The 24,800-nt window shown below is 42.7% G+C and overlaps 2 protein-coding genes across 4 annotated transcripts in view; both read left to right on the top strand.

The window, feature by feature from the left end:
• Positions 1-681: 681 nt before the first annotated feature.
• Positions 682-2,469, top strand: CKS2 (CDC28 protein kinase regulatory subunit 2). Its single transcript, XM_081321123.1, has 3 exons — positions 682-820; positions 1,589-1,716; positions 2,183-2,469. Exons 1-3 carry the CDS (start codon positions 762-764, stop codon positions 2,233-2,235), a joined length of 240 nt encoding a protein of 79 aa, XP_081177249.1. The 5' UTR covers positions 682-761; the 3' UTR covers positions 2,236-2,469.
• Positions 2,470-4,657: 2,188 nt separating this feature from the next.
• The window catches only part of SECISBP2 (SECIS binding protein 2), a 43,589-nt gene continuing 23,446 nt past the window's right edge, over positions 4,658-24,800 (top strand). For all 3 annotated transcript variants that reach the window (XR_014025498.1, XR_014025499.1, XM_081320552.1), the window contains exons 1-10: positions 4,658-4,777; positions 9,594-9,739; positions 10,563-10,806; positions 11,989-12,157; positions 12,633-12,865; positions 14,031-14,094; positions 15,211-15,368; positions 17,098-17,253; positions 20,504-20,605; positions 24,561-24,698. Coding sequence is in view for 1 of the 3 variants with exons in the window: in XM_081320552.1 (XP_081176678.1) it covers positions 4,748-4,777; positions 9,594-9,739; positions 10,563-10,806; positions 11,989-12,157; positions 12,633-12,865; positions 14,031-14,094; positions 15,211-15,368; positions 17,098-17,253; positions 20,504-20,605; positions 24,561-24,698 (1,440 nt within the window). In the remaining 2 variants the exon portion in view is untranslated. The remainder of the gene's footprint in view (positions 4,778-9,593; positions 9,740-10,562; positions 10,807-11,988; positions 12,158-12,632; positions 12,866-14,030; positions 14,095-15,210; positions 15,369-17,097; positions 17,254-20,503; positions 20,606-24,560; positions 24,699-24,800) is intronic.

Genomic DNA, 24,800 nt, shown 5'->3' with positions numbered 1-24,800 from the left:
ATTACTGGTTCTAGAATGCGATCGTTGTGGGGTTTGTTTTTTTTAGAATGCCCTAGATCAGGGGTAGGCAACCTCGGCTCTTTTATGACTCATGGACTTCAACTCCCAGAATTCCTGAGCCAGCCATGCTGGCTCAGGAATTCTGGGAGTTGAAGTCCATGAGTCATAAAAGAGCCGAGGTTGCCTACCCCTGCCCTAGATTGTTGTCCTGGTCTCCGGGATTCGCTTTCCTAAATTCGGAATGAAACACGCCAAAGAATCAAATTGTTCTAAAAAATAATACGGAAAAGATCGGTAGCTATGTGCAAAGGGCAGCCATTATACGATAACAATGGTAAAAAAAACAAAACAAACCGCTCTTGGCCACCACCCCACCGGAGATATCGGACGAGAGAGAGAGAGAGAGAGAGAGAGAGAGAAAACCCGCCACTTCCCAATAACCAACGTACGAACGCCGCAAGCAAGTATATTTGGCGCCCCCCGCTGCCCCTCGGCGCCTACGCTCTCCGATTGGTGGAAACGGAGACAAATCTAAGGAGAGAGACAAATAGCAACAGACCGCGGTCACGTGACAGCGCGCGCTCCGATTCGTCCAGGGCTCCCTTCCAATCAGCGCTGAGATGTTGGATTCAAATTGGGTCGGGTGCCGAGTTACCTTCACGGCAGTCGGTTAGTGACGAGCTCTGGGGCCGGAGGGGGGAATTTCGCTTGGGAACAGAAGCGTTTCCGTCGCCGCCGCCGCCGCCGCCATTCCTGTCGCAATGGCTCATAAGCAGATCTATTATTCGGATAAATACTTCGACGAGAACTACGAATACCGGTAGGGAGAACGGGGGGAGGCTCGTACTACTTCGTTTTGTGCCGAGGGAGACGGGAGGGGAAATGGCTGAAGTCGGCTTTCCATCGACTTGCCTTTGCCTCAGTACACAGAAGCGAAACGGTTGGCCGCCTCAGACTTTGTAACAAAAGGGAAAGTTGGAAGGCTTCGGGGGTTCTTTAGGAAACATCGGGGAAAGGTGGCATCAATGCCCCCAAATCATCTTTCTCTGCCCATTTATAGAAGCCTCCAGCAAAAGAGCTGAGACGCTGCTAAAGGACAGTAAGCGGCTACTGCTGCAGTGTGTTTTTATAGACTCGACCTCCGAGGGAGTAACTTGTCTCCTTTTCCACCTGAACTCTATCCTGACCTAAGCTCTGGAAAAAATAAAATAAAAAATAAAGAATGGCTGACTCAGGCTTAACCCTCAGGAAACTTAATGACTGGTTGGGCGTTGGCTGCACTAATGGTTCTTTCTTGTGCATCTTCTAGATTTGGAAAAGTAGCTTGATTGTGCAGGGTGTGAATATTGAAGACTTGTCTGTAGAACTGGATATTGAACCTAATATAATATAATACTACTTTGAAAGTATCTGAATGTTGCCATTGTTGATTATATAACGTCAGCTGAAGAAGGATTCTAAAGAATTTTGATTGCTTCCTGAAAGGAATGAATTTTTATAGGAAACTTTATTTTACTCATGACTGGGTTCATTCATATTGAGTCAACCGCTTTGTGTGAATGTGATGTATACATTTTATTTGTGATAGGCATGTGATGCTGCCAAGGGAGCTCTCAAAGCAAGTACCAAAAACACATTTAATGACTGAAGAAGAATGGAGAAGGCTTGGTGTTCAGCAAAGTCTTGGCTGGGTCCATTATATGATTCATGAACCAGGTAAAATAAATGGAGATGTTACATTTTTAGAAAACATTTTCCCTGTAGACTTCTCCTTGCACTAATGTGAATGAGGGGTGTTTGTATAAACTACTGAAATGTTTATGCATTTCATTTGTGGTCGTACGGGAATTGAAGGGGAAAATACAAATGTATAGAGTCCTATGTCAGTTGAGTTAAAATGTATAGATCTTTGGAGAAGTAAGTTGTAACATATTATATTGTGGTACAGAATATTTTGAATACATTTTGTTTCATGCTTACCCTCATGTCTTTTAATAAATGTTTTACAGTGGGATGTTGTGATATGACTACAATTTGTTTCAAACATGTTGGACTAGAGCCTTATGTTACATATTTCCCAAGTCAGCTACAATGGCAGTGATAAAGGGATGGGTTTAATCAGCATGATTGGCAAGTGTAAGCTTTCACAATAGTCATAAACAAATTTGTTTTTCTCTTGCAGAACCACATATCCTTCTTTTTAGAAGACCACTTCCAAAAGGCCAACAAAAATAACTTCTCTAAATTTCTGAAATTTTATGTACAAATGTATATATGTTGGTAGTATTCAGTGAATACTTGAGAAAAATGTACAAATGTCATTACCTGTGCATGAGCTGTATTATTCACAGCAACAGAGCTCAGTAAAATGCAAAGTTGTTGGCTGCTATGAACTTGAACGCCCATTGTTAACAAGTGCCTATTTGCTCTTGTCAATTTTGTTCAATAAAGTTTACAACTTACATGTGTTGATCATAAACTCGTCAATGATCTTTGATTTATATTAGCGATGTATCTTTCTATAACCATTAGAGCAATTCATCCTGTGGCTTTTCAACTCCTAAAATAGGCCTGATGAAATAAATCTGTTTTTAAAATTAAGTATGTATTTGGTATGTATTTCATGGATTTTAATTTCTCAATCTAATTTCTATACAGTATAAGAAAAGCTGTCTAAAGGTTTTAACAACAGCTGACCTATTTATTTCTTGGATCCAGCCTATAGATCTGAGATTTCCTAATAGATCAGGTAGTCATAAATATCACCTGCTGTGAAACTTAAGAAAATTATCTATCTCTGAAAAAAATGACTCATGAGAAAAACCAGTTGACAAATGCATACTGATTTGTGGTAATAACTTGTTTCCAAAGTGCTTATGGATCAATTGCTCTGTTATCTCTAGAATCTTCCCCAATAGTGATGTTAGAATGATGAGTCTTACTGTTCCTGGAAATATCTTCCCTTTTTGAGAATTGGGGGTGGTCTGTCCAGTAATCTGGCACTTTCTCAAGGATAAATATTTGGCGAGACTACAGCAAGTTCCTTAAAAATCCTCTAGGATGCAACTCATCTGACCCTGGAGATTTAAACTTAAATGCACATTCCATCACCTTGTTTATCAATCTCATACTTCAACAGGTTGGAAGATTGAGTTGAAAGTAACAAGATATCCTTTAATACAGCTGTTAAGGTATTATATTTAGGAATGGAAAAAATGTGGGACCTACATATAACACGGAGAATTGTTTGGAAACACTACATTTGAGCAGGACTTGGGTGTGGTCATTGACAAGCATGAGTCAGCTGTATGATGTACCTATTACAAGAGCTAACAGACCTGGCTTGCATTATAAGAATTGTGTCAAGGGTGCATGAAGTCATTCCATTTGGTACTTGTGCAATCATCTGGAATTTCATGTATGATTTAGAGGTCTACATTTCCTGAATGATATTAACAGGTTATTGTACAGCAGGTGTGTCCAGCCCACGAATGTGGTCTTGAATAGCTACAAGCTTGTATAGTTTTAACATGATTTTAGTGATATTTATATAAACTTACAAATTTTATATGCAGCCTGAGACAAGCCAAGAGATTGGCAACCCATGCTGTAAAGCACTGTTTTGTTATGATGCATCAGGCCCGTGGGCCGGCAGTTTGACACCTTTGCTGATAGAACATCCTTTTCTAAGACTGAAATAAAAAAAACCTTGTGAGTACTGTCACTTTTTCTGTGTTAAGTGTTTTCCCCCCCAGCATTTGGCATACTGATTCCCTTTTCTAAACTAATCCTAACCCCTAACCTTTATTATGTGATGTGACTATTGACAGTTATGATGAATGTTCATTATGGAGCGTCAGGCTCAAATCCTGATTTACCTATAACTCATTCAACACAACTTCACACAGAATATTGAAGAGAATGAATGACACTGCCTGCCACTCTAAGCCCTCCAAATAAAACTTGAAATATACACTTAAAAATACGTGCAGTGCATTTCATGAGGCAACCAGGTTCCCCCAAATGTCTTCTGTTTAGAAAATTCAAACAAGTATAGATGAGATCTTACTGATACCTAGTAGTATAGGCTTGCTAAATATCAAGGGCTGCATGAAAGAGCAGCTTCCCAAGGCAATTCAGATCGATAGGATTTTATGGGACTTAATTTTGAAAGGAAAAAAAGCGTCTATTGAAATAAATTTTCAGACAAATAGGACGATAATATGTAGTTTCAGAAGCCAAGGTTTTTGTCACCCTCTAGGTCAGGGGTAGGCAACCTCGGCTCTTTTATGACTCGTGGACTTCAACTCCCAGAATTCCTGAGCCAGCCAAGCTGGCTCAGGAATTCTGGGAGTTGAAGTCCACGAGTCATAAAAGAGCCGAGGTTGCCTACCCCTGCTCTAGGTCATTGCGTACCAAAAACAACTCGTCGCACGATGGCTCGCTCTGCCGGTTCCCCTTTGCAGCTGGATGAGGATCGGCTCCCGCGCGAGCCGGAGCGATTTTTCTCGGCAGAACCTTCGGGCACTTCCGCCTACACAAGCTTCTCTTTGCCTCTGGCGTCATGACGACCGTCACATGATGACGAGGCCGCTGCTGATTGGCCACGAGCCCGAGAGACTGGCGTCGCTTCTTCGACGGCTTTCGTGCGCGCCAGCTGGGTTTTGCGGTGGAGGGTGGGGTAGAAACTCGCCGTTAGCGAGGCATTGCCCTTTGCTTGCCCCCTTCTTTCCTCCCCCCCCCCGCCATGACTTCACAACGGGGAGCGGGCAATGAGGTAAGCGGGGAAACGGCGGTCTGGCTGGGTCTGCGGAGAACTAAAAATTGAAAAGACCGGCTTTTCTTTTTTAAGTCCCCCCCCCCCCTGGCCGTTGTTATGTAACCGGCCGCGAGAACTCCCCGCGCGATCCCTGTAAAGCCAAAGAAAAGGAAGTCTCTGTCTGAGGTTTCTTCTTAACGTAAATCACGGCGTCTCGAAGTGATAGGGTAGATGACGAGCCTTTTCAGTTCTGGGTGGGGGGGATTCCTTCCTTTTTCTGCGGACGGACAAGAGCAGGGGTCTTCAAACTTGGCCCTTTTGTGACTTGTGGACTTCAACTCCCAGAATTCCTCAGCCAGCATGGCTGGCTGAGGAATTCTGGGAGTTGAAGTCCACAAGTCACAAAAGGGCCAAGTTTGAAGACCCCTGGACAAGAGGCCCCGGACAGCAAATAAAAGTGAAATTCCGGTGGGCGCAGCTAGAGGCCCTTAGGAAAAGACGCACCTTGAGTGTGTTTTCACAACCCGCTAAATCATAGTTCACGAACTGCGGCGGAAAGTCCGAAGCCAAACAAAATGCGTCACGTTAAACCATAATGGGGTGTTTCGTTTTAGATTAGTTATTTGAATAAAACCGGCGTGTTTTGTTAACCGTGGCTTACTGTTAAGATATTCTGTGAACGTAGGAACTGTACTGTAAATATCATCATTACAGGAAATGAATGAATTCCATCCCACTTCCAAGATGGCTAAAGTTAAAATCTTTCCTGTTTTTTCCCCCCCAAAGGTGTAATGAATGGCCTTACACCTGTTTTCTGTTCTATAAAGCAATGAAAGGGTTGCCATTTCTCTCTCCATTTGTTTGTTTTTTAAGGAAGGTCATATTTTAATGGCAAAACTTACCACAACAAGCTGAAGTTCAGTAGGCAGTGTTTTTTCCAATAAAAGGATCCTATTTTTTTATTCAGTTAATATATTTATTATCTGATTTTCAAGAAATGTCTCAGATAACATAAGGTACCTTACAGTATAAAACAGTATTGTAATTCTGTTTGTAAATGTAAATGATTTCAAATAAAGCTGAATTAAAATAAGCATAAAAGCTTCCTGAAATTGAGCTCAACTCTCAGGAATTAGGTAATGTGCAAGCATATCGTTTTCCTGATAATAATATAGAAATGGTTTGCCATTGTCTTCTTCCAGAATTTTGACTTAAGTTCTGCCCTCTGCTGCTGGTTAAAAGAAGTCTAACTGAAAATATCGGCACATCAATTTAAAGGGGCAGGGAGTAATGATAGCATTACTTTAGGAAGTATTGCCTGAAATTAGATTTTTCTGATTACTATTTAATCTGTATTAAATATCTTATTTAGCAGGTACTTCTTTTAATGATTGCAGATATAAGGGGGGGGGAGGAAATTCTGATCAATGCATGCACTTATCACCAAATTTTGTGTGTCTGACAATAATGAACACTGCAGTAATTTATTGGCAAAACTGCACAAGAGGACTTTATCAGAAACAGATGGCAGCAACTAGTGATCTTTGCAGCCTCTCTCTCTTAGTCATTTCTCTTCTGGTTTAAGGAACGAATTGCGACTGCTAAATGACAGAAGGGTACATTGAATTCTAGAAGGTGGCAGCTAGATAAATATGATTGGTATCAAAAGATATTCTTCTGAACATTGATCGGTCATTGACCACAATAAACAAACAATTGGCTTTTTAGCAATCACAAGGGTGTTTCTTTGGAACCGATTTTTCTTTGCAGAGATACCATAATTCACTACTGGGAATAATATTTCAGAAATCTCATTCATATATGTTTTAAAGCTTTGTGAATGAAACTATTACCTGGGTAGATAGTATATAATATGTGGTATGGAAGTAGCTAATTTATTTATTTGTTTGTTTTGTTTGATGTAGCGGCCAACCAACTCCAAAGTAACTCTAAATGGCTTACGCTATCAATAGGAAACAATAAAAAGAAAACAATAAAGTGGAATCCCATATGTCCAGACAAACAGTCTCCATCATACTGTACATAAAACATAGGGCTCCACAGTCTACTCCATGGCTGGGAGAATAGTTATCTTTAAAACATTCAGTTTTTAAAGATGTCCAGAACAACAAAAGTAGGAACTACAGAAATTTCTGGAGGATATCATTCCAGAGGACAGGTGCTCCTGATAGATTGAATTGTGTAACAGCTGGTTCCAAAGCACACCAAAAGTTGAACTTTCTCTTGCTTTTCCATTCTTAGTCATATTTCTGTCCAGAAATACTTCTGTTTACTTAAAATATTTCTTAAGTAAAAAAAATCCAATATGCCAATATATGATTTGAAACAAGCATAGATTCCTATTATATGGGTCACTTAAAAGCTTAAAAAACTTCTCTGATCTGCCTAGTATACTAGGTTAACCCTAGCATATGTTTTTTTATATATGAAATGCTGTTTTTTCACATTTAAAATACAGAAACAACATTGACATAAATTTAATTTGTAGTTTGCTTTTGCAAATAAAGTCTTGCTTTGATTTTGACTAATGGTTCTTTGAAGATAGATCCATATTCTCAGGCAAACTACATCTCTGGAAAAATATTTCTTATGAATGCATAAGTTGATTTTGGTATTTTTCTGGATTATATCTTTTTCCATTTATTAGATCAATATGTTTATTGTGGAAAAGAGTATAATTTTCATAGACAGAACACATGTCTTGGCATGCAAAAGGTCCAAGTGGTGCATATATATAGATGTTTATTTAAAATAGTATTGGAAGCCAGATTTAAACTAGATGATGCAATATGTCATTAGTATTGCTTATTAGTGAATATGCTTGTCTGCATTTACTAGCTTTTCTGAGAGTAAAGTGTAGCCAGGAAAAAGTATTCTCTGCTTTAATTTTGCCATATTGCCTGGCACTCTTAGTGAAAGAGAGTTCTTATGATTTAAGTTTATTCACATCCTCCGTGATTAGCAGTGCTAGAAATGTTTGTGGATAACACGATACATTCAAAACAAACCAAAAACATTCCACTTGGAAAAAGAACCAATAAATGTGTGGTTCCATATGACTTAATAGAACATATACAAGCACATTAACAGATACTGTAGTTCCTGACAGAGTAAACCAATTTACTTCAACAATATGATAGGGAATATTATAGAAGCTTATCTATACTTATCTTCAACAACAACAACTTTATTGATTAGCCCTTGGGCCATATCAAAGCTTGAATGGATCTGTAAAAACACTGTGTGTACTTATCTTAAATACAAAATGTAATATTTCGCTTGGATGGGGGTCAGCTTATTTATAAATTCTTCCCCTTTGGCTAAGTTTGTATAGTATATGTTCTTTTCAGTTTTAATTTATGAATTATTTATTTCATCACAAGGGTAATTATGATTAGCTAGTGGCTGAAAAAAATCTGTGATGTCAATTTTCAAAATATTTTAATTATTTCAATATTCAGATTGTCAAGAGAAATGTAAAAATCATTCAATAAGCATACTTTAGCTTAATATTTTTGCAATGTGATTTAATGGGTATATTTAAATTTTTGATTAAATATGCACTTACAAGTAATCAGTATAAATTTGCCAGATTATGACTGCACTAATAAATAATTCATAATCTGAGCCGAAAGTTTCCTGTGGTGTCGCCAGAAATAACCGCTAGAGCAGGGGTAGGCAACCTCGGCTCTTTTATGACTCATGGACTTCAACTCCCAGAATTCCTGAGTCAGCATAGCTGACTCAGGAATTCTGGGAGTTGAAGTCCATGAGTCATAAAAGAGCCGAGGTTGCCTACCCCTGCACTAGAGGGTGCACAGCAAATGGGCATTTAACTGCTAGCTGAATGACTTGCTTCACTTGGGTTGCTGCTTTATAAGTGAAAGTTAATAGCCAATGAAATCACGCTACAGTGTGTATGCGTATTATTATTATTGTCAGCTTGAATCAACCTACAGCAGGTTGAAGTGTTTTTCACTGAATGTTACAGATTATGATCTACTGTGGTGGTCTAGTACGAATTGGTAGATATTTTCAACTCCCCCAACTAGGGGTGAAAAAGAGTGACTGGCCCAAAGTCATCTGCCAGTTTCTGTGCTTAAGGGAGGATTAAATCTTGTCTCCCTGCTTCTAGTCCAGCACTTTAATTGCTACACCATGCTGATATTTTCTTTCTCTCTACATATACAAACATGCATACATACATAGACATAAGATACATAATGCTAGGAGTGTGTAATAAGATCACATGTTGTCCTCTTTCACAAATTTCCATTTTAAATTACATCTGACTTTTAAACTTGCAATGCAAGACCGTAACTGAGGTAAAAGGATAGTAAGAAGATTCCTGCAAAAGAAGAGAGATTGCAGAAAGGGAGAAAGTGTGTGGACTTAAAAGCCTATAGACGGTCTTTTAATTTAATTTAATAGCAAAGGTAGAAAAGCTCTGTATCTCTACTGCCTACAATATGCCTACTGCTGCTATATCTCTACTGCCTACAGTGCTGCTTGTAATCGTCAAGAGATCATTGAAATGGATAGAAAGCCATCTTTTGTACTTCATGCAATATAAATAGTTATTCCATGCTTATATAAATATGCGCATGTACGTGTATGTGCATGTTTCAAAGCAAGTATTTAAGCCATTAAATTATTGACGCAGCGTTAAATACACAGTTGGCATTTTGATTCCTTCATTCTTGTTTCAAGAGCAGAAGAATCATATTTTCTCCCATGTACGTACACATAATGTTTTTAACTTTTTGTGGATAATCTGAAAGTATATGTAATCAAAAATTATTTTGTGTATCAGGGCATCAAGTTATCAGCAGAGGTCGAACCATTTGTCCCCAAATTTGCAGCAGTAACAGTGGCATGGCCAGAGCCCGCAGAGGCGTGTGTCTTTCCTGGATATTATACTACGTGCTACCCATACGTTCAGGAGCCATCAGTGAATAGGTATGTATTCTTTATGTCTCATTTTTGAGGAAACTATTAATTTCCCAAGATCTTGAATTTAATTTCTAAGTAGTTTGGTGAATTATATTGATTGGTTATTTATTTAAGCAATTTATATGGCTCCCCATTTCAACAATAATTCTGAGTGATGTTATATTTATTGGTTATTTAGTATTTTAGGCTACAGTATTTAATTTATTTCTTATGAGACACTTCAGAGTTGACGTGTCAACTTCAAAGGCCTTTTTCTCATCCCTAAATGTCTTACTTTATTAACTATGGAATAATAAGAATAAGAACATAATTTAAATGGAAACAGAAGTTTAGCTTATATCCTATTTATGTAAAATAATTCATTTCCAAAAAACATACAGATAAATGTTGATACTTATAAAACTTGTGATGTTCATTTTCTGTTATCTAAACATCTAGTGCTAGCATTTAGAAGTGAAATATTTTCCAATTATCCTCTTTTCTTTGTTGGCATATTACTGCATGCAGTATATGGAAGAAATTCTACATCTGTAACCTAACACGTGTATTTTTGAAGTTTATGAATCAGCTTTCATTCCATATTTTATGTCATTTTATGTTTATTCCTTCTCAAAAAAATCTTAGCAAAACAAACCAAGTGATTTGTTATAGCTTTAAAAAGCCATGTTTTTCCATTATAACAATTGTTTCATAATTTGTTACATTTGAATACCACCCATATTATGATATAAAAACCTACTTCTAAAGTGGGATTATTTTCCTACTGTAAAATATTGATGTATTTGAGTAACCTGTTCCGCTAAAAATCAATATGCTTGTTTTGTTTAAGACAACAGCTGTATATTGAAGAAGTGTCATGGGATACCTCCACCTGTCTTTCTCAGCGTGCATCTCAAAATCTTACAGGATGTGCTTCTCTTGAAGAGTACACCAATTCTCCTTATTCTCTTACTGCCGCACCAAATACACATGCAGTTTCCAGCTTCCAGAGTCAGAACATTTCTACTAAACGGGGTAGAGAGTACACCAAACAGACTTCTTTCATCAGAAAAGAATGTGCTTGTTTTCCCAGGGTAAGTGATAAAGGTTTAGAGAGCTATTTTCTGTCTTTCTGAATTCTCGTCTCTTGCTCTTCATCTCCAAAGAAGGAGGCATACTGTTGGAACATTGCCTAAAGGAAAACTGTGGGCCTCCTCCTGGTATTCTTCCTGATCCTTAGCTGTCCTTGGATTCACAAGTAATGACTGCGACAAAGAGCATGATTGCACAAATAGATACACTGTGTTAGCTGGGACCTTTCCTAAGACAAATCAGATGTGGTAACACCCTTGTTCATGGTTTGTATTTCAATGCAACTTTTACAAAGAGCATCATAGGTAGCCCTCAACTTACAGCCATACATGGGACCAGAACTTCCATTGCTAAGCGGGGAAATTGTTAAGTGAGTAACATCTAATTTTGCAATTATTTTTTTGGTGGGGAGCATAGTTACTAAGTAAATCACCCAGGTTGTTAAACAAATCCCACACTGCTTGTTCGAAGTCTCCTGGAAAGGTTGCAAATAGAGATCACATGACCCCAGGACAGTGTAGCTATGATAAACACAAGCCAGTTGCCAAGCACCCAAATTTTGACCACATAAACGTGGGGATGCTGCAATGGTTATAGTTGTGAGAGCTAGTCACAAATCACTTTTTTTCAGTAACTTTGAAAGGTTGCTAAATTAATGGTTATAAGTTGAGGACTACTCGCACATAGGGATATCCTTGAAAAAAGCCTAGAAGCCTTAGTTAATACAAAATGCAGGAGCTGAGCTGCAAACCAGTACTTGAATCATATAGCTGTATCTGTATTACTGCAATTGGTTTTCTCAGCGGAAAGTGAAGTAGATAGTATTAACCATTTTTAAAGTTTAGAGGGCTATCTAAGAAATCATCTTCCTGATATGAACATGTCTGAATATTAAGATCTGCAGAAGAGGCTCAACTGTGTGCCCTCTATCCAACGGACCAATTACTAGATAGAGGCAAAAGGATCTTCTTCTGCATTAATCCCAGGAGGAAATATATTCTCTTGGCTGTATCTTTCCTTTAGGTATAATCTATGTTTATTCTTGAATGTTCATTTTGTTTTTCATGCTTTATTTGAATAACTGATCAGTATTTGAATAAATGTAAATATAAGTGGAATAAACAAGGAAATATTTTAGGAAATTCAACTTGGAACGTATTGTTTTTCTTTGTTATTTTGTACAGAAACGACTGGAAAATAATGAAACTAGATTGGAGAATAAAAGGCCTAATGGAAGTGATTTTACCTGGAGATCGACAGACAATGCATCTTATACTGCTCTGCATAGCAGAAATCCTATTAAATCTGGTACACTGACTCACATGATTGAAAAAAAAGAGGCCAGAATACACAGTAAGAACACTTCTAGATAACATACGTTATTAAATAATATACTTAAGGAATGTTAAAATGCAGCACTTTCTCATTCACACAGAGAAAATATTCTAAAATGTTCCTTCTACTGAAACAAAGAGGCTCCTATAGAAATCTTTTTTGGGGGAAAAAGAGATTTTGCACGTAGCTGGAACAGGGCACAGAGGTGTGCATCTACAAGTTTGACGCCTAAATCAAACAGGAGGGGAAATGAAGGGAAACAACCTAATTAGAACTAAGAATGCTTAGTGGGGATATAATCATTGGTTGGCTTGGCTGGTGAGAAAGATGGAAATACACTATACAGGGTGATAGAATGCAGTGGCTTGAGTCTTGAACAGAATAATTTGTTTCAGGATCTGGCCTATATATAAATAACTGTTAAAAAATAGTAAACTGATTATGTGTTATTGAAAAAGGTAACCATTAGTGTTTACATTTTGTTTTAAATTAGATAGGCCTATTAAAGTTATGAATGGGAAGTTCAAGCAAATTCCAAACGCTGAGCATCTTCCAGAACCTGCCTTTGAAATGACCTTGTCAGATTTCCCAAAACTCCAAGACCTAGAAAGTAACAATCTCCTGGATCTTCAAAAGCATGCATGGGGGCCAGTGGGCTCAGCAGAAGGAGATAAGCTGCCTCTGACACCTCCAGGAAAACTTGCAATTTCAAACATAACCAAAGAGGTTAGCTACTGGATAGTGTTTGAAATGTTGAACATAGAGGTGTTGATACGAAACCATTTGCTAATCAGTACAACTGCCAATTTCTATTAAGGAACGTGAATAGAAATATATCTCATCAATAATGTCAGTTCCATTGCATGTTAGAGAAAACTTGGAACTAAATTCTAGTTATCAAAAATGTTCCTCTAAGTCTTCCTAAAATGACATTCTGATTATTTTATATATTATGTATAAAATATCCTCTTTGGGGGGGAACTTAATTTGATTTATATTTATAAAGAGAGAGAGTTTGGTTGGCAACTAAAAATGATTAAATATTTCTTATTACCCTTGTGTATATAATAATTTTTGCGTGGGTTGGTCTATTCTTTTGTTCTGTAATAATTTTGTAGTTGTCTCATGGTGAGAACAATGCATTGAATGTATTAATATGGCTTAAGTCCTTTGTACTATCTAGCAGGTAATCAATATTTACAAATAATACTTGCTAAATAAAAAAATTAGACAGCCAAGTATACAAATGTGAGTTTTGATGTATGGTGGTTGAGTTAAATGGGCCTAATTTAAACTTCATCCATAGACTTTGCTCAGTTAAAGGATTGAATTTCTCCAATTCTTTTTAATTTTTTTCCCATTCTTCTATGAGTTTAGCTTCATTTATTACATGCAAATAGATAGAAAATTCAGAGTTATAAGTAGTAATGACCACTTTGCAAAAATATAAATCCCCCCTATTCCCAAGAAATTCTGTATAAAAGACTTAAAGGTTTTAAAAATGAGGATTTAAAAGCATAAAATTTTAATGTCTGTCTGGCAGAAAAAATGTGTGTGTGTATGCATCTCTGTGTATGTATATATTTGTACTTTATTTCCAGTGGCTCTTGTAAATTTGTAATTGAACATAACTAAATATGGATTTTCCATTGTACATAAATTATATACTAGATCGCAAAGAATTCCTTTAATGAAGCAAGATGTTTTTTGCAACAACTGAAGCTATTCTGGACCAGTTTTTTTATTTTATTATGAACCTATTATTTTATTTATTATCATGGTGAGGCTTTAGTTCCTGATTGATTCCGAGTAGTGGTGCATGTGATGAATTATTTTTAAATTATGCTAAATTGTGCATGTTTTCAACTAAAGGTGTCAATATTTACTACAGGTTGAAGTATGTCGGAAAAATTATTTCCCTACAAGACCCTTAAGTTCTTCGTCAGATCCTGGTGGTAAGCATTATCCAGCCTAGTATAACTTGGCTTCATGTTGATGCTGTATCCTGCTACTTTAGAGTTTAAAGCATTAATTCACATTCCAGTTCTTACTTTATAAATGCATATGCTTAAAATCCATTCATTCTGTGGATAAAGTAGCCATACATGTGATTAGTCTGTTTCAAGGTATACAATAATTATCGAAGACCTCCATTTTTCATTTAATACGTAAAATACAAATCATGATTTTATACGGGGCAACCTTGGTGCCCTCTGAGCTTGGTTGTTTTCTTGCAGACATTTCAATACCCAAACTAGGTAACATCATCAATGCTAATAAGGAGTCGGTTTGCTCTCAGTTTACATTCTAGTGGCTTGCCCTGTCGGTGTTAATCTGTGCTCATCATGGTCGAAACTATGGTTAGGTCTGGGAAACTGACCCTCCTAAACAAAGCCAAGTCCAAAAACACTAGAAGCCTGACACTCTGACAGATTAGCCATTAATAGATACATAGACATGAACAGTATCTACATACTATGCAAACGACACAATCAGCAAGCCAAAAAGGGAACAAAAAGACCAAAATACCTCTCCACCAGCAAGCAGCACCCAGATGAGCATAGATTAACTCCAAGATTAACATCAGAACAATAGTCAAGTAAACAATATCCCAATCAAGGAACTGCCATACAAGCTGAGGGTAAACAGCCCAACCAAAGAATCTGAAAGGCCACCCCCAACACTGACAGGGCAAGTTACTAGAATATAAACAGAGCAAACTCACTCCTTACTAGCACTGATGATGTTAACCTAGTTTGGGTAATGAAACATCTGCAAAAAAAAAACCAGCCAAGCTCAGAAAGCACCAAGGACCCCTCATTTAAACCCTTTAATATTCTCCTTTAATGATTTCATTTTACAGTGCAGTATGTCACCAGAAGGTTTGTTGAGATTTATTTGTCAGGCTGTCCTTAAATATAATACTTTTTTATGAGAGGGAATACTTCTCCAAAATAGCGCCTTTAGAAAGGGTTTCTTAGAAAGCTTGACATAGCCTATTAAAAGTATATCTTGCTGAACTTTAGTGGTTGATACTACTTAGTTTGTATATATATTCTGTCTGTTCTCAGTTCCTCAGGCACATTCAGACCTTTTCACTGAGCCACCCTTGTCTTGGGCCACTGTGCTTTCACAAAGTCTTGAAAAAGTTGTTTCAGTTCCAGCTTCAATTCTGGCAAGCAATCATTCTGGAAATAAAAAAACAGATAATGCTCCTGAGGATTACAAGGTATGAAGCTTAGTTTCCAAGCTCTTTCACTGATTTATACTGTAATTACCCAGAACTTTAGTGAACCTGCAGTATAAAATATTTGAATACATGGATTTGTAAGAGGCAGAATGATAATTGTGATAAAAATCAAACACATTATTTCTCTAGAATATTTTTAATGGAAGTAGTATAAAAATGTTTTAAATAAATAAATGAGATTAAGTAACCCACATTTTTTCTTCCCAGGGCATAATCACTCCCCTGATCAACTTTCCTTGATTTCTACCACATAGCTCTTCTATTTATGTTTATTATTTATTTATATTTATTTATTTAAAATATTTATATGGCTATCCATCTTAAACCTCTCTGGGCAGCTCACAATAGCAATAAATTCATAAAAAAGATAAAAGCAATAAAACATATATCTTCACTTCCTTATAGTATGCTATTAACCTTCCTGAGACTTTTCTATTCTTTTAATTATAAAATGCCTTCCTCTTAAATCTTGGGGGAAAAAAACCTGATTTTTATCTCTTAGTATAGATATAACATGCATTTATAATCATGTTATGAAATTGAGCAGAGTGGCTAAAATAAGGACAGAATTAGGCTACTGGTCCATAGACCCCTGTGGGGCCAGGATGCGGTCACAGGGGGTCTGCAAAGGCTTGAAGAAATTTATGATTTAAATGAGTTAAGTTTTAATGGTCCGTGGCCATGGCCACAAAAGGGTTTAAAGGGTTTGTGTGGTGAAGAAAAAGTTGAGAACCACTGACTTGGGGCAGGGCTTTTCAACCAGTGATACGGGTACCACCTGTGGTACATTGGCACCTGGAAGGTGGTACGCAACCATCCTAGAAAAGTAGCGGGGGAGGGGAATGAGCTGAACCAGTGGCAGTACCGCACAAGCCTGAGCGAGAGATGGCTGGAGCTGCAGGGCTCAGTGGAAGCGCCAGGACCAGCGCTTCGGGGCCGTCAGGACTCAGCAGAAGTGCCAGGATCAGTGCCAGGCTCCAGCTGGAGCTCGGTGCTGATCCCGGCGTTTCTGCTGAGCCCAGAAGAAGCGCCGATCAGCTGGAATGTTGCAGCATCTCCAGGGTCTTGTGATTTACATTCAGATGCCTAGCAACTGATTCATTTTTATGACAGTCACAGTGTCCCAGGGTCATGTGAAGTGACCAAAACCTGCTGCAACCACCCAGCAGAGGGGAGGAATAAAAACCAAACACCCCCCACCCCACCCCCGCTGCCAATCCTCAACAGAAATGCTCACAACAATGGAAACCTCGGACAGGAGGAAGAGGGCTGCCAGGTGGGCAGGCCGGTGTCTTTGTCAGCTGTGGCTTGGGGGGCACTTTTTTCAGTGCCATTGTAACTTCGAACAGTCACTAAGCGAACTGTTGTAAGTCGAGGACTACCTGTACTTGATCACTTTTTCCTTTTTTTTTTTTTTGGTCATCAAGTTTTTGACACGTTGCTAGGCGACTGGTGGTACTCGTATGTTGCCATATCCTAAAAGTGGTACAATGGTTGAAAAGGTTGAAAAGCCCTGACATAGGGAGTCATTTTCCTATCTTTGATTCCAGGTAGGAAAACATGTTTTCTCACTATGTGAGACTAAGAGCTTATTTGAACTGTATTTGAGGGTAGATAATTGTAACTAAAATTGTAGCCTTATCCTACAATACAGTCTTGGCTTTATTTTAATCCTCTCCTAAAGAATTGTTTACTTCTACTTATACAGCAATCAGAAATAAGAGAAAATGCAAATGATCTTGAAGAAACAGTAGATCAGAAGAAAAAGAAGAAGAAGAAGAAGAAAAAGAAAACCAGATCATGCAGTGAAGTAGAGAAACTTCCTCCCCAGAGCATTTTAGTTCAAGAACCTCCAAGAATTGAGGTGCTAAAGTTAATTATCTGACTCAGCTAATTATTTACCGTATATACTTGAGTATAAGCCGAATTTTTCAGCCCACTTTTTGGGCTGAAAAATTCCACTTCGGCTTATACTCCAGTCAACAAAAAAACTTACTGAGGACTTGTGCGCGGCCGAGGCTTTGGAGCTTCCGGGATCGCGCTCACCTCTCCCAAGCCACCGCCGTCCGGAGACCTGCCGAAGTTTGGGGAGGTTTGGGGAGGTGCGCGCGCACCTCCCCAAAAGTCCCCAAACGAAGCCGGGTCTCCGTTCCTCTGCGCCCTGCCTGCCTGCTTCTTTCCACAGCGGAAAGAAGCAGGCAGGCAGGGGGCGGAGGAACGGAGACCCGGCGACGTTTGGGGAGGTTTGGGCGCCTCTCCAAATATCCCCAAACGTCGCCGGGTCTCCGTTCCTCTGTGCCCTGCCTGCCTGCTTCTTTCCACAGCGGAAAGAAGCAGGCAGGCAGGGGGCGGAGGAACGGAGACCCGGCGACGTTTGGGGAGGTTTGGGCGCCTCTCCAAATATCCCCAAACGTCGCCGGGTCTCCGTTCCTCTGTGCCCTGCCTGCCTGCTTCTTTCCACAGCGGAAAGAAGCAGGCAGGCAGGGGGCGGAGGAACGGAGACCCGGCGACGTTTGGGGAGGTTTGGGCGCCTCTCCAAATATCCCCAAACGTCGCCCGGTCTCCGTTCCTCTGTGCCCTGCCTGCCTGCTTCTTTCCACAGCAGAAAGAAGCAGGGAGGCAGGGGGCGGAGGAACGGAGACCCGGCGACGTTTGGGGAGGTTTGGGCGCCTCTCCAAATATCCCCAAACGTCGCCGGGTCTCCGTTCCTCTGTGCCCTGCCTGCCTGCTTCTTTCCACAGCAGAAAGAAGCAGGGAGGCAGGGGGCGGAGGAACGGAGACCCGGCGACGTTTGGGGAGGTTTGGGCGCCTCTCCAAATATCCCCAAACGTCGCCGGGTCTCCGTTCCTCTGTGCCCTGCCTGCCTGCTTCTTTCCACAGCAGAAAGAAGCAGGGAGGCAGGGGGCGGAGGAACGGAGACCCGGCAACGTTTGGGGAGGTTTGGGCGCCTCTCCAAATATCCCCAAACGTCGCCGGGTCTCCGTTCCTCTGTGCCCTGCCTGCCTGCTTCTTTCCACAGCAGAAAGAAGCAGGGAGGCAGGGGGCGGAGGAACGGAGACCCGGCGACGTTTGGGGAGGTTTGGGCGCCTCTCCAAATATCCCCAAACGTCGCCGGGTCTCCGTTCCTCTGTGCCCTGCCTGCCTGCTTCTTTCCACAGCAGAAAGAAGCAGGCAGGCAGGGCACAGAGGAACGGAGACCCGGCGACGTTTGGGGATATTTGGAGAGGCGCCCAAACCTCCCCAAACGTCGCCGGGTCTCCGTTCCTCCGCCCCCTGCCTGCCTGCTTCTTTCTGCTGTGGAAAGAAGCAGGCAGGCAGGGCACAGAGGAACGGAGACCCGGCGACGTTTGGGGATATTTGGAGAGGCGCCCAAACCTCCCCAAACGTCGCCGGGTCTCCGTTCCTCCGCCCCCTGCCTCCCTGCTTCTTTCTGCTGTGGAAAGAAGCAGGCAGGCAGGGCACAGAGGAACGGAGACCCGGCGACGTTTGGGGATATTTGGAGAGGCGCCCAAACCTCCCCAAACGTCGCCGGGTCTCCGTTCCTCCGCCCCCTGCCTCCCTGCTTCTTTCTGCTGTGGAAAGAAGCAGGCAGGCAGGGCACAGAGGAACGGAGACCCGGCGACGTTTGGGGATATTTGGAGAGGCGCCCAAACCTCCCCAAACGTCGCCGGGTCTCCGTTCCTCCGCCCCCTGCCTGCCTGCTTCTTTCTGCTGTGGAAAGAAGCAGGCAGGCAGGGCACAGAGGAACGGAGACCCGGCGACGTTTGGGGATATTTGGAGAGGCGCCCAAACCTCCCCAAACGTCGCCGGGTCTCCGTTCCTCCGCCCCCTGCCTCCCTGCTTCTTTCTGCTGTGGAAAGAAGCAGGCAGGCAGGGCACAGAGGAACGGAGACCCGGCGACGTTTGGGGATATTTGGAGAGGCGCCCAAACCTCCCCAAACGTCGCCGGGTCTCCGTTCCTCCGCCCCCTGCCTCCCTGCTTCTTTCTGCTGTGGAAAGAAGCAGGCAGGCAGGGCACAGAGGAACGGAGACCCGGCGACGTTTGGGGATATTTGGAGAGGCGCCCAAACCTCCCCAAACGTCGCCGGGTCTCCGTTCCTCCGCCCCCTGCCTCCCTGCTTCTTTCTGCTGTGGAAAGAAGCAGGCAGGCAGGGCACAGAGGAACGGAGACCCGGCGACGTTTGGGGATATTTGGAGAGGCGCCCAAACCTCCCCAAACGTCGCCGGGTCTCCGTTCCTCCGCCCCCTGCCTGCCTGCTTCTTTCCGCTGTGGAACGAAGCAGCCTGAACGAAGCAGGCTGCTTCTTTCCACTGCGGAACGAAGCAGCCTGCCTGCTTCTTTCCGCTGCGGAACGAAGCAGCCGGCGGCGGAGGCTTGCAGAACGGCGGATCGGCTTATACTCAAGTCACCAACTTTTTCCAGTTTTTGGGGGTGAAATTGGGGGTCTCGGCTTATACTCGAGTCGGCTTATACTCAAGTATATACGGTATTCATATGTTTGTGAAGGAATTATATTAAAGAATGATTTAAAGAAATAAAGAGTAATTATGAATTAAGCTCCACAGAACAATCCAAAATCACATAAATATTATTTTATATAAAATAAAAAGCCTAAATTGCAGGCTTTAGTATAAATTTCTTCCCTCAATTATTTAAAATGCCAGGTCCTATTTAAAAATAAAGCTTTATCATTTTTATCTTACTTTTTAATGATGTATAATCATAAGTAGAGAAAATCACAATCTTCTTATAAAAGAAAAATAGCTTAAGTGTTAAACTGATATAGTGTATAATGATTATTTTTCTTTTAAGTTTATAACTTGAATTAGTACTGTTTCCACTAAAAACGTTACAATATCTTTACCAAATTAAGGATTTGTTTTCCTCTCTGAATGTGAAATAAACAAATAAATACAGAGACACATACACATTGTAAAAATAGAGGAATATTTGTCTTTGAACCGCAGTTTTGTTTCAGGGGGTTTTTTGTATTCTTTTTTTAATTGTAAGTCATTTAAAAAAATCTCAGGAATTAGGCAGTCTCTGAATTATATGTAAAAATAAATAGTTTCCTATCCAGATCTACTCAAATAATCTATTTTGATTTATGCAGGATGTTGAAGAATTCCCAGGTTTAGCAGCTGCTTTTGACAGAAAACATAAACAGGCAACTGAAAATATTCCTTGTGTAACACCTATTATTGAGAAGACTAATGTAAGAATTATTATTTGTCTCTATTTTCATTTTTAAATGAGTATTCATTTTTATTTTAAGTATATTTATTTTGTTTTATCATAAAAGATAAAATACAAAACAGAAAAGCAAACAAAATAAAAACATATGCCCAGCACTAACAACAACAAAAAAGAAAAAAAATGGTGTACAAAAAAAAGAGAAAAAAATGATCCAAATACCAAGTAAATTTAACAGTTTTATTTTTTTTTAATGGCTGGGATTTATTCCTCTTTCATTTCAAATTGGTCCTGAGCGCTTTGGTCAAGTGGACTTCATTTATCAGTCCGCTGATAAATGATATCAGTCATAATAAAGGAATTGGGAATAAAAATAAAAGGAAGATACTCTTAACAAAAATTTCCTTTGTCTCCACCAGTTCCCCTGCAATCCAGTGAAGATGATATGATACGAAGTATCAGTATCATCTTTCTTAACCAAAATTCTTGAAGGCTGCAAACACACCTCATAAGGTTTCTTAGGAAATAAAACTAATAGAGAGCTGCAGTGTTAGAAAATAACCTTGGAAAAATATCTTTGCTGGTTTGTATTTTCATAAAATTTTGTGAATAGGCAAGTACCCAAAGAAGGTACCGTATATACTTGAGTATAAGCCGACTCGAGTATAAGCCGAGACCCCCAATTTCACCCCCAAAAACTGGGAAAAGTTGTTGACTCGAGTATAAGCCGATCCGCCGTTCTGCAAGCCTCCGCCGCCGGCGGAGGCTGGATCCGCGCTCTGCAAGCCTCTGCCGCCAGCAGAGGCTCGATCCGCCATTTTGCAAGCCTGAATACACAGGAATACCCTGTGTGGCTGCGGCTCTCGGGGAAGCCCTGGCTGTCCGCTTCCTCGCTCCACGCTGCCATTTGGGGCCCGCGCGTTCCCCGGGCAAATCGCGGCGCCCAGCAGGCGAGGAAACACACCCGCTCCAGTCGCCCCCCCTTCCCTCAGGAGACGCGAAGCAAGTGACCGCCCGGAGCTTACCGAGGACTTGCGCGCGGCCGAGGCTTCGGTGCTTCCAGGATTGCGCGCACCTCTCCCAAGCCGCCGCCGTCCGGAGACCTGCCGAAGTTTGGGGAGGTTTGGGGAGGTGCGCGCGCACCTCCCCAAACCTCCCCAAACGTCGGCAGGTCTCCGTTCCTCCGCGCAGACCTGCCGACGTTTGGGGAGGTTTGGGCGCCTCCCCAAACCTCCCCAAACGTCGGCAGGTCTCCGTTCCTCCTGCCGACGTTTGGGGAGGTTTGGGCGCCTCCCCAAACCTCCCCAAACGTCGGCAGGTCTCCGTTCCTCCGCGCAGACCTGCCGACGTTTGGGGAGGTTTGGGCGCCTCCCCAAACTTCCCCAAACGTCGGCAGGTCTCCGTTCCTCCTGCCGACGTTTGGGGAGGTTTGGGCGCCTCCCCAAACCTCCCCAGGTCTCCGTTCCTCCTGCCGACGTTTGGGGAGGTTTGGGCGCCTCCCCAAACCTCCCCAGGTCTCCGTTCCTCCGCGCAGACCTGCCGACGTTTGGGGAGGTTTGGGCGCCTCCCCAAACCTCCCCAAACGTCGGCAGGTCTCCGTTCCTCCTGCCGACGTTTGGGGAGGTTTGGGCGCCTCCCCAAACCTCCCCAGGTCTCCGTTCCTACGCGCAGACCTGCCGACGTTTGGGGAGGTTTGGGCGCCTCCCCAAACCTCCCCAAACGTCGGCAGGTCTCCGTTCCTCCTGCCGACGTTTGGGGAGGTTTGGGCGCCTCCCCAAACCTCCCCAGGTCTCCGTTCTTCCGCGCAGACCTGCCGACATTTGGGGAGGTTTGGGCGCCTCCCCAAACCTCCCCAGGTCTCCGTTCCTCCTGCCGACGTTTGGGGAGGTTTGGGCGCCTCCCCAAACCTCCCCAGGTCTCCGTTCCTCCGCGCAGACCTGCCGACGTTTGGGGAGGTTTGGGCGCCTCCCCAAACGTCGGCAGGTCTGCGCGACGTTTGGGGAGGCGCCCAAACCTCCCCAAACGTCGGCAGGTCTGCGCGGAGGAACGGAGACCTGCCGAGGTTTGGGGAGGCGCCCAAACCTCCCCAAACGTCGGCAGGTCTGCGCGGAGGAACGGAGACCTGGGGAGGTTTGGGGAGGTGCCCAAACCTCCCCAAACGTCGGCAGGAGGAACGGAGACCTGCCGACGTTTGGGGAGGTTTGGGGAGGCGCCCAAACCTCCCCAAACGTCGGCAGGTCTGTGCGGAGGAACGGAGACCTGGGGAGGTTTGGGGAGGCGCCCAAACCTCCCCAAACGTCGGCAGGAGGAACGGAGACCTGCCGACGTTTGGGGAGGCGCCCAAACCTCCCCAAACGTTGGCAGGTCTGCGCGGAGGAACGGAGACCTGCCGACGTTTGGGGAGGCGCCCAAACCTCCCCAAACGTTGGCAGGTCTGCGCGGAGGAACGGAGACCTGCCGACGTTTGGGGAGGTTTGGGGAGGCGCCCAAACCTCCCCAAACGTCGGCAGGAGGAACGGAGACCTGCCGAGGTTTGGGGAGGCGCCCAAACCTCCCCAAACGTCGGCAGGTCTGCGCGGAGGAACGGAGACCTGGGGAGGCGCCCAAACCTCCCCAAACATCGGCAGGAGGAACGGAGACCTGGGGAGGTTTGGGGAGGCGCCCAAACCTCCCCAAACGTCGGCAGGTCTGCGCGGAGGAACGGAGACCTGGGGAGGTTTGGGGAGGTGCCCAAACCTCCCCAAACGTCGGCAGGAGGAACGGAGACCTGCCGACGTTTGGGGAGGTTTGGGGAGGCGCCCAAACCTCCCCAAACGTCGGCAGGTCTGCGCGGAGGAACGGAGACCTGGGGAGGTTTGGGGAGGCGCCCAAACCTCCCCAAACGTCGGCAGGAGGAACGGAGACCTGCCGACGTTTGGGGAGGTTTGGGGAGGCGCCCAAACCTCCCCAAACGTCGGCAGGAGGAACGGAGACCTGCCGACGTTTGGGGAGGTTTGGGGAGGCGCCCAAACCTCCCCAAACGTCGGCAGGTCTCCGTTCCTCCGCGCCCTGCCTGCCTGCTTCTTTCCGCTGCGGAAAGAAGCAGGCAGGCAGGGCGCGGAGGAACGGAGACCTGCCGACGTTTGGGGAGGTTTGGGGAGGTGCGCGCGCACCTCCCCAAACCTCCCCAAACTTCGGCAGGTCTCGGACGGCGGTGGCTTGGGAGAGGTGCGCGCGATCCCGGAAGCACCAAAGCCTCGGCCGCGCACAAGTCCTCGGTAAGTTTTTTTGTTGACTGGAGTATAAGCCGAAGTGGAATTTTTCAGCCCAAAAAGTGGGCTGAAAAATTCGGCTTATACTCAAGTATATACGGTATTTTGTGAAGTCTCAAAACTGCTTCCTGACTCCCAATGAATTAAAAATGGCTGCCCTACACACATTAGAAAAACTTTGGTAATTACGTGGACCCAAAGCTGTTTGTTGATGACAACAACCCCGTGCTTGCAAGATTGGATGACAGTCTTATCACATATAGCACAGAGATATATGTGAAGCTAAAGAACTGAAGCAGGAATAGATTCATGTGTGAAAGCATCCATGGAATATCACTTGATCAAAATCTGTCATTATAATTTTGGAGTTAATAGCTAGAATCCCTGTTACCTCATGATTTGAAGGTTGTCAGCTCATAAGAACTTAGAGGAATGGATTAAAATCTATAAGTAGTCCTGGTTTTGTAACCAGCAACTTAGTCATTAAGTGATGTGGTTACTAAATGAAACCGCAACAATGTATGTGTTCTTACTTCAGCTTTCCTTTGCTTTACAGACCTGTAAATACAAGGCCTGGTTGCAAAGTTTCTTTTTCATCACCATTGTAACTACAAATGGTCGCTAAACAATTCAACTGCAAAACAAGGACTACTTGTAATTAGACTACTCAACTGAGAGCCATACCTTTTCACCCTTCATACCTTTTTCATTTTATTTGTTTTCCAGGTAATCACAGAGCTCTCTAGATTGGAGTCTCATGACCGTTCTCCAAAGGAATTAATAGTACCTATGCCAGAGACATTATCAACAAGAAAAACAGGCAAACAGTATTCACCAGCTCCAATAGAAAAAAGGAAAATGCAGGTGAATTTATTATTTCTGTGTTGCATTAACTTGTTTGCTATATGAATATTGCTGGATAGGCATGCTCACATACATTTTATTTCTTAGATAGAATTTGGAATG

This window comes from Vipera berus, assembly GCF_964194415.1.
Source record: "Vipera berus genome assembly, chromosome: 2".
Taxonomy (NCBI): Eukaryota; Metazoa; Chordata; class Lepidosauria; order Squamata; family Viperidae; genus Vipera; species Vipera berus.
The sequence above is the reverse complement of the archived record's forward strand: the minus strand, read 5'-3'. Positions and strand labels throughout refer to the sequence as shown.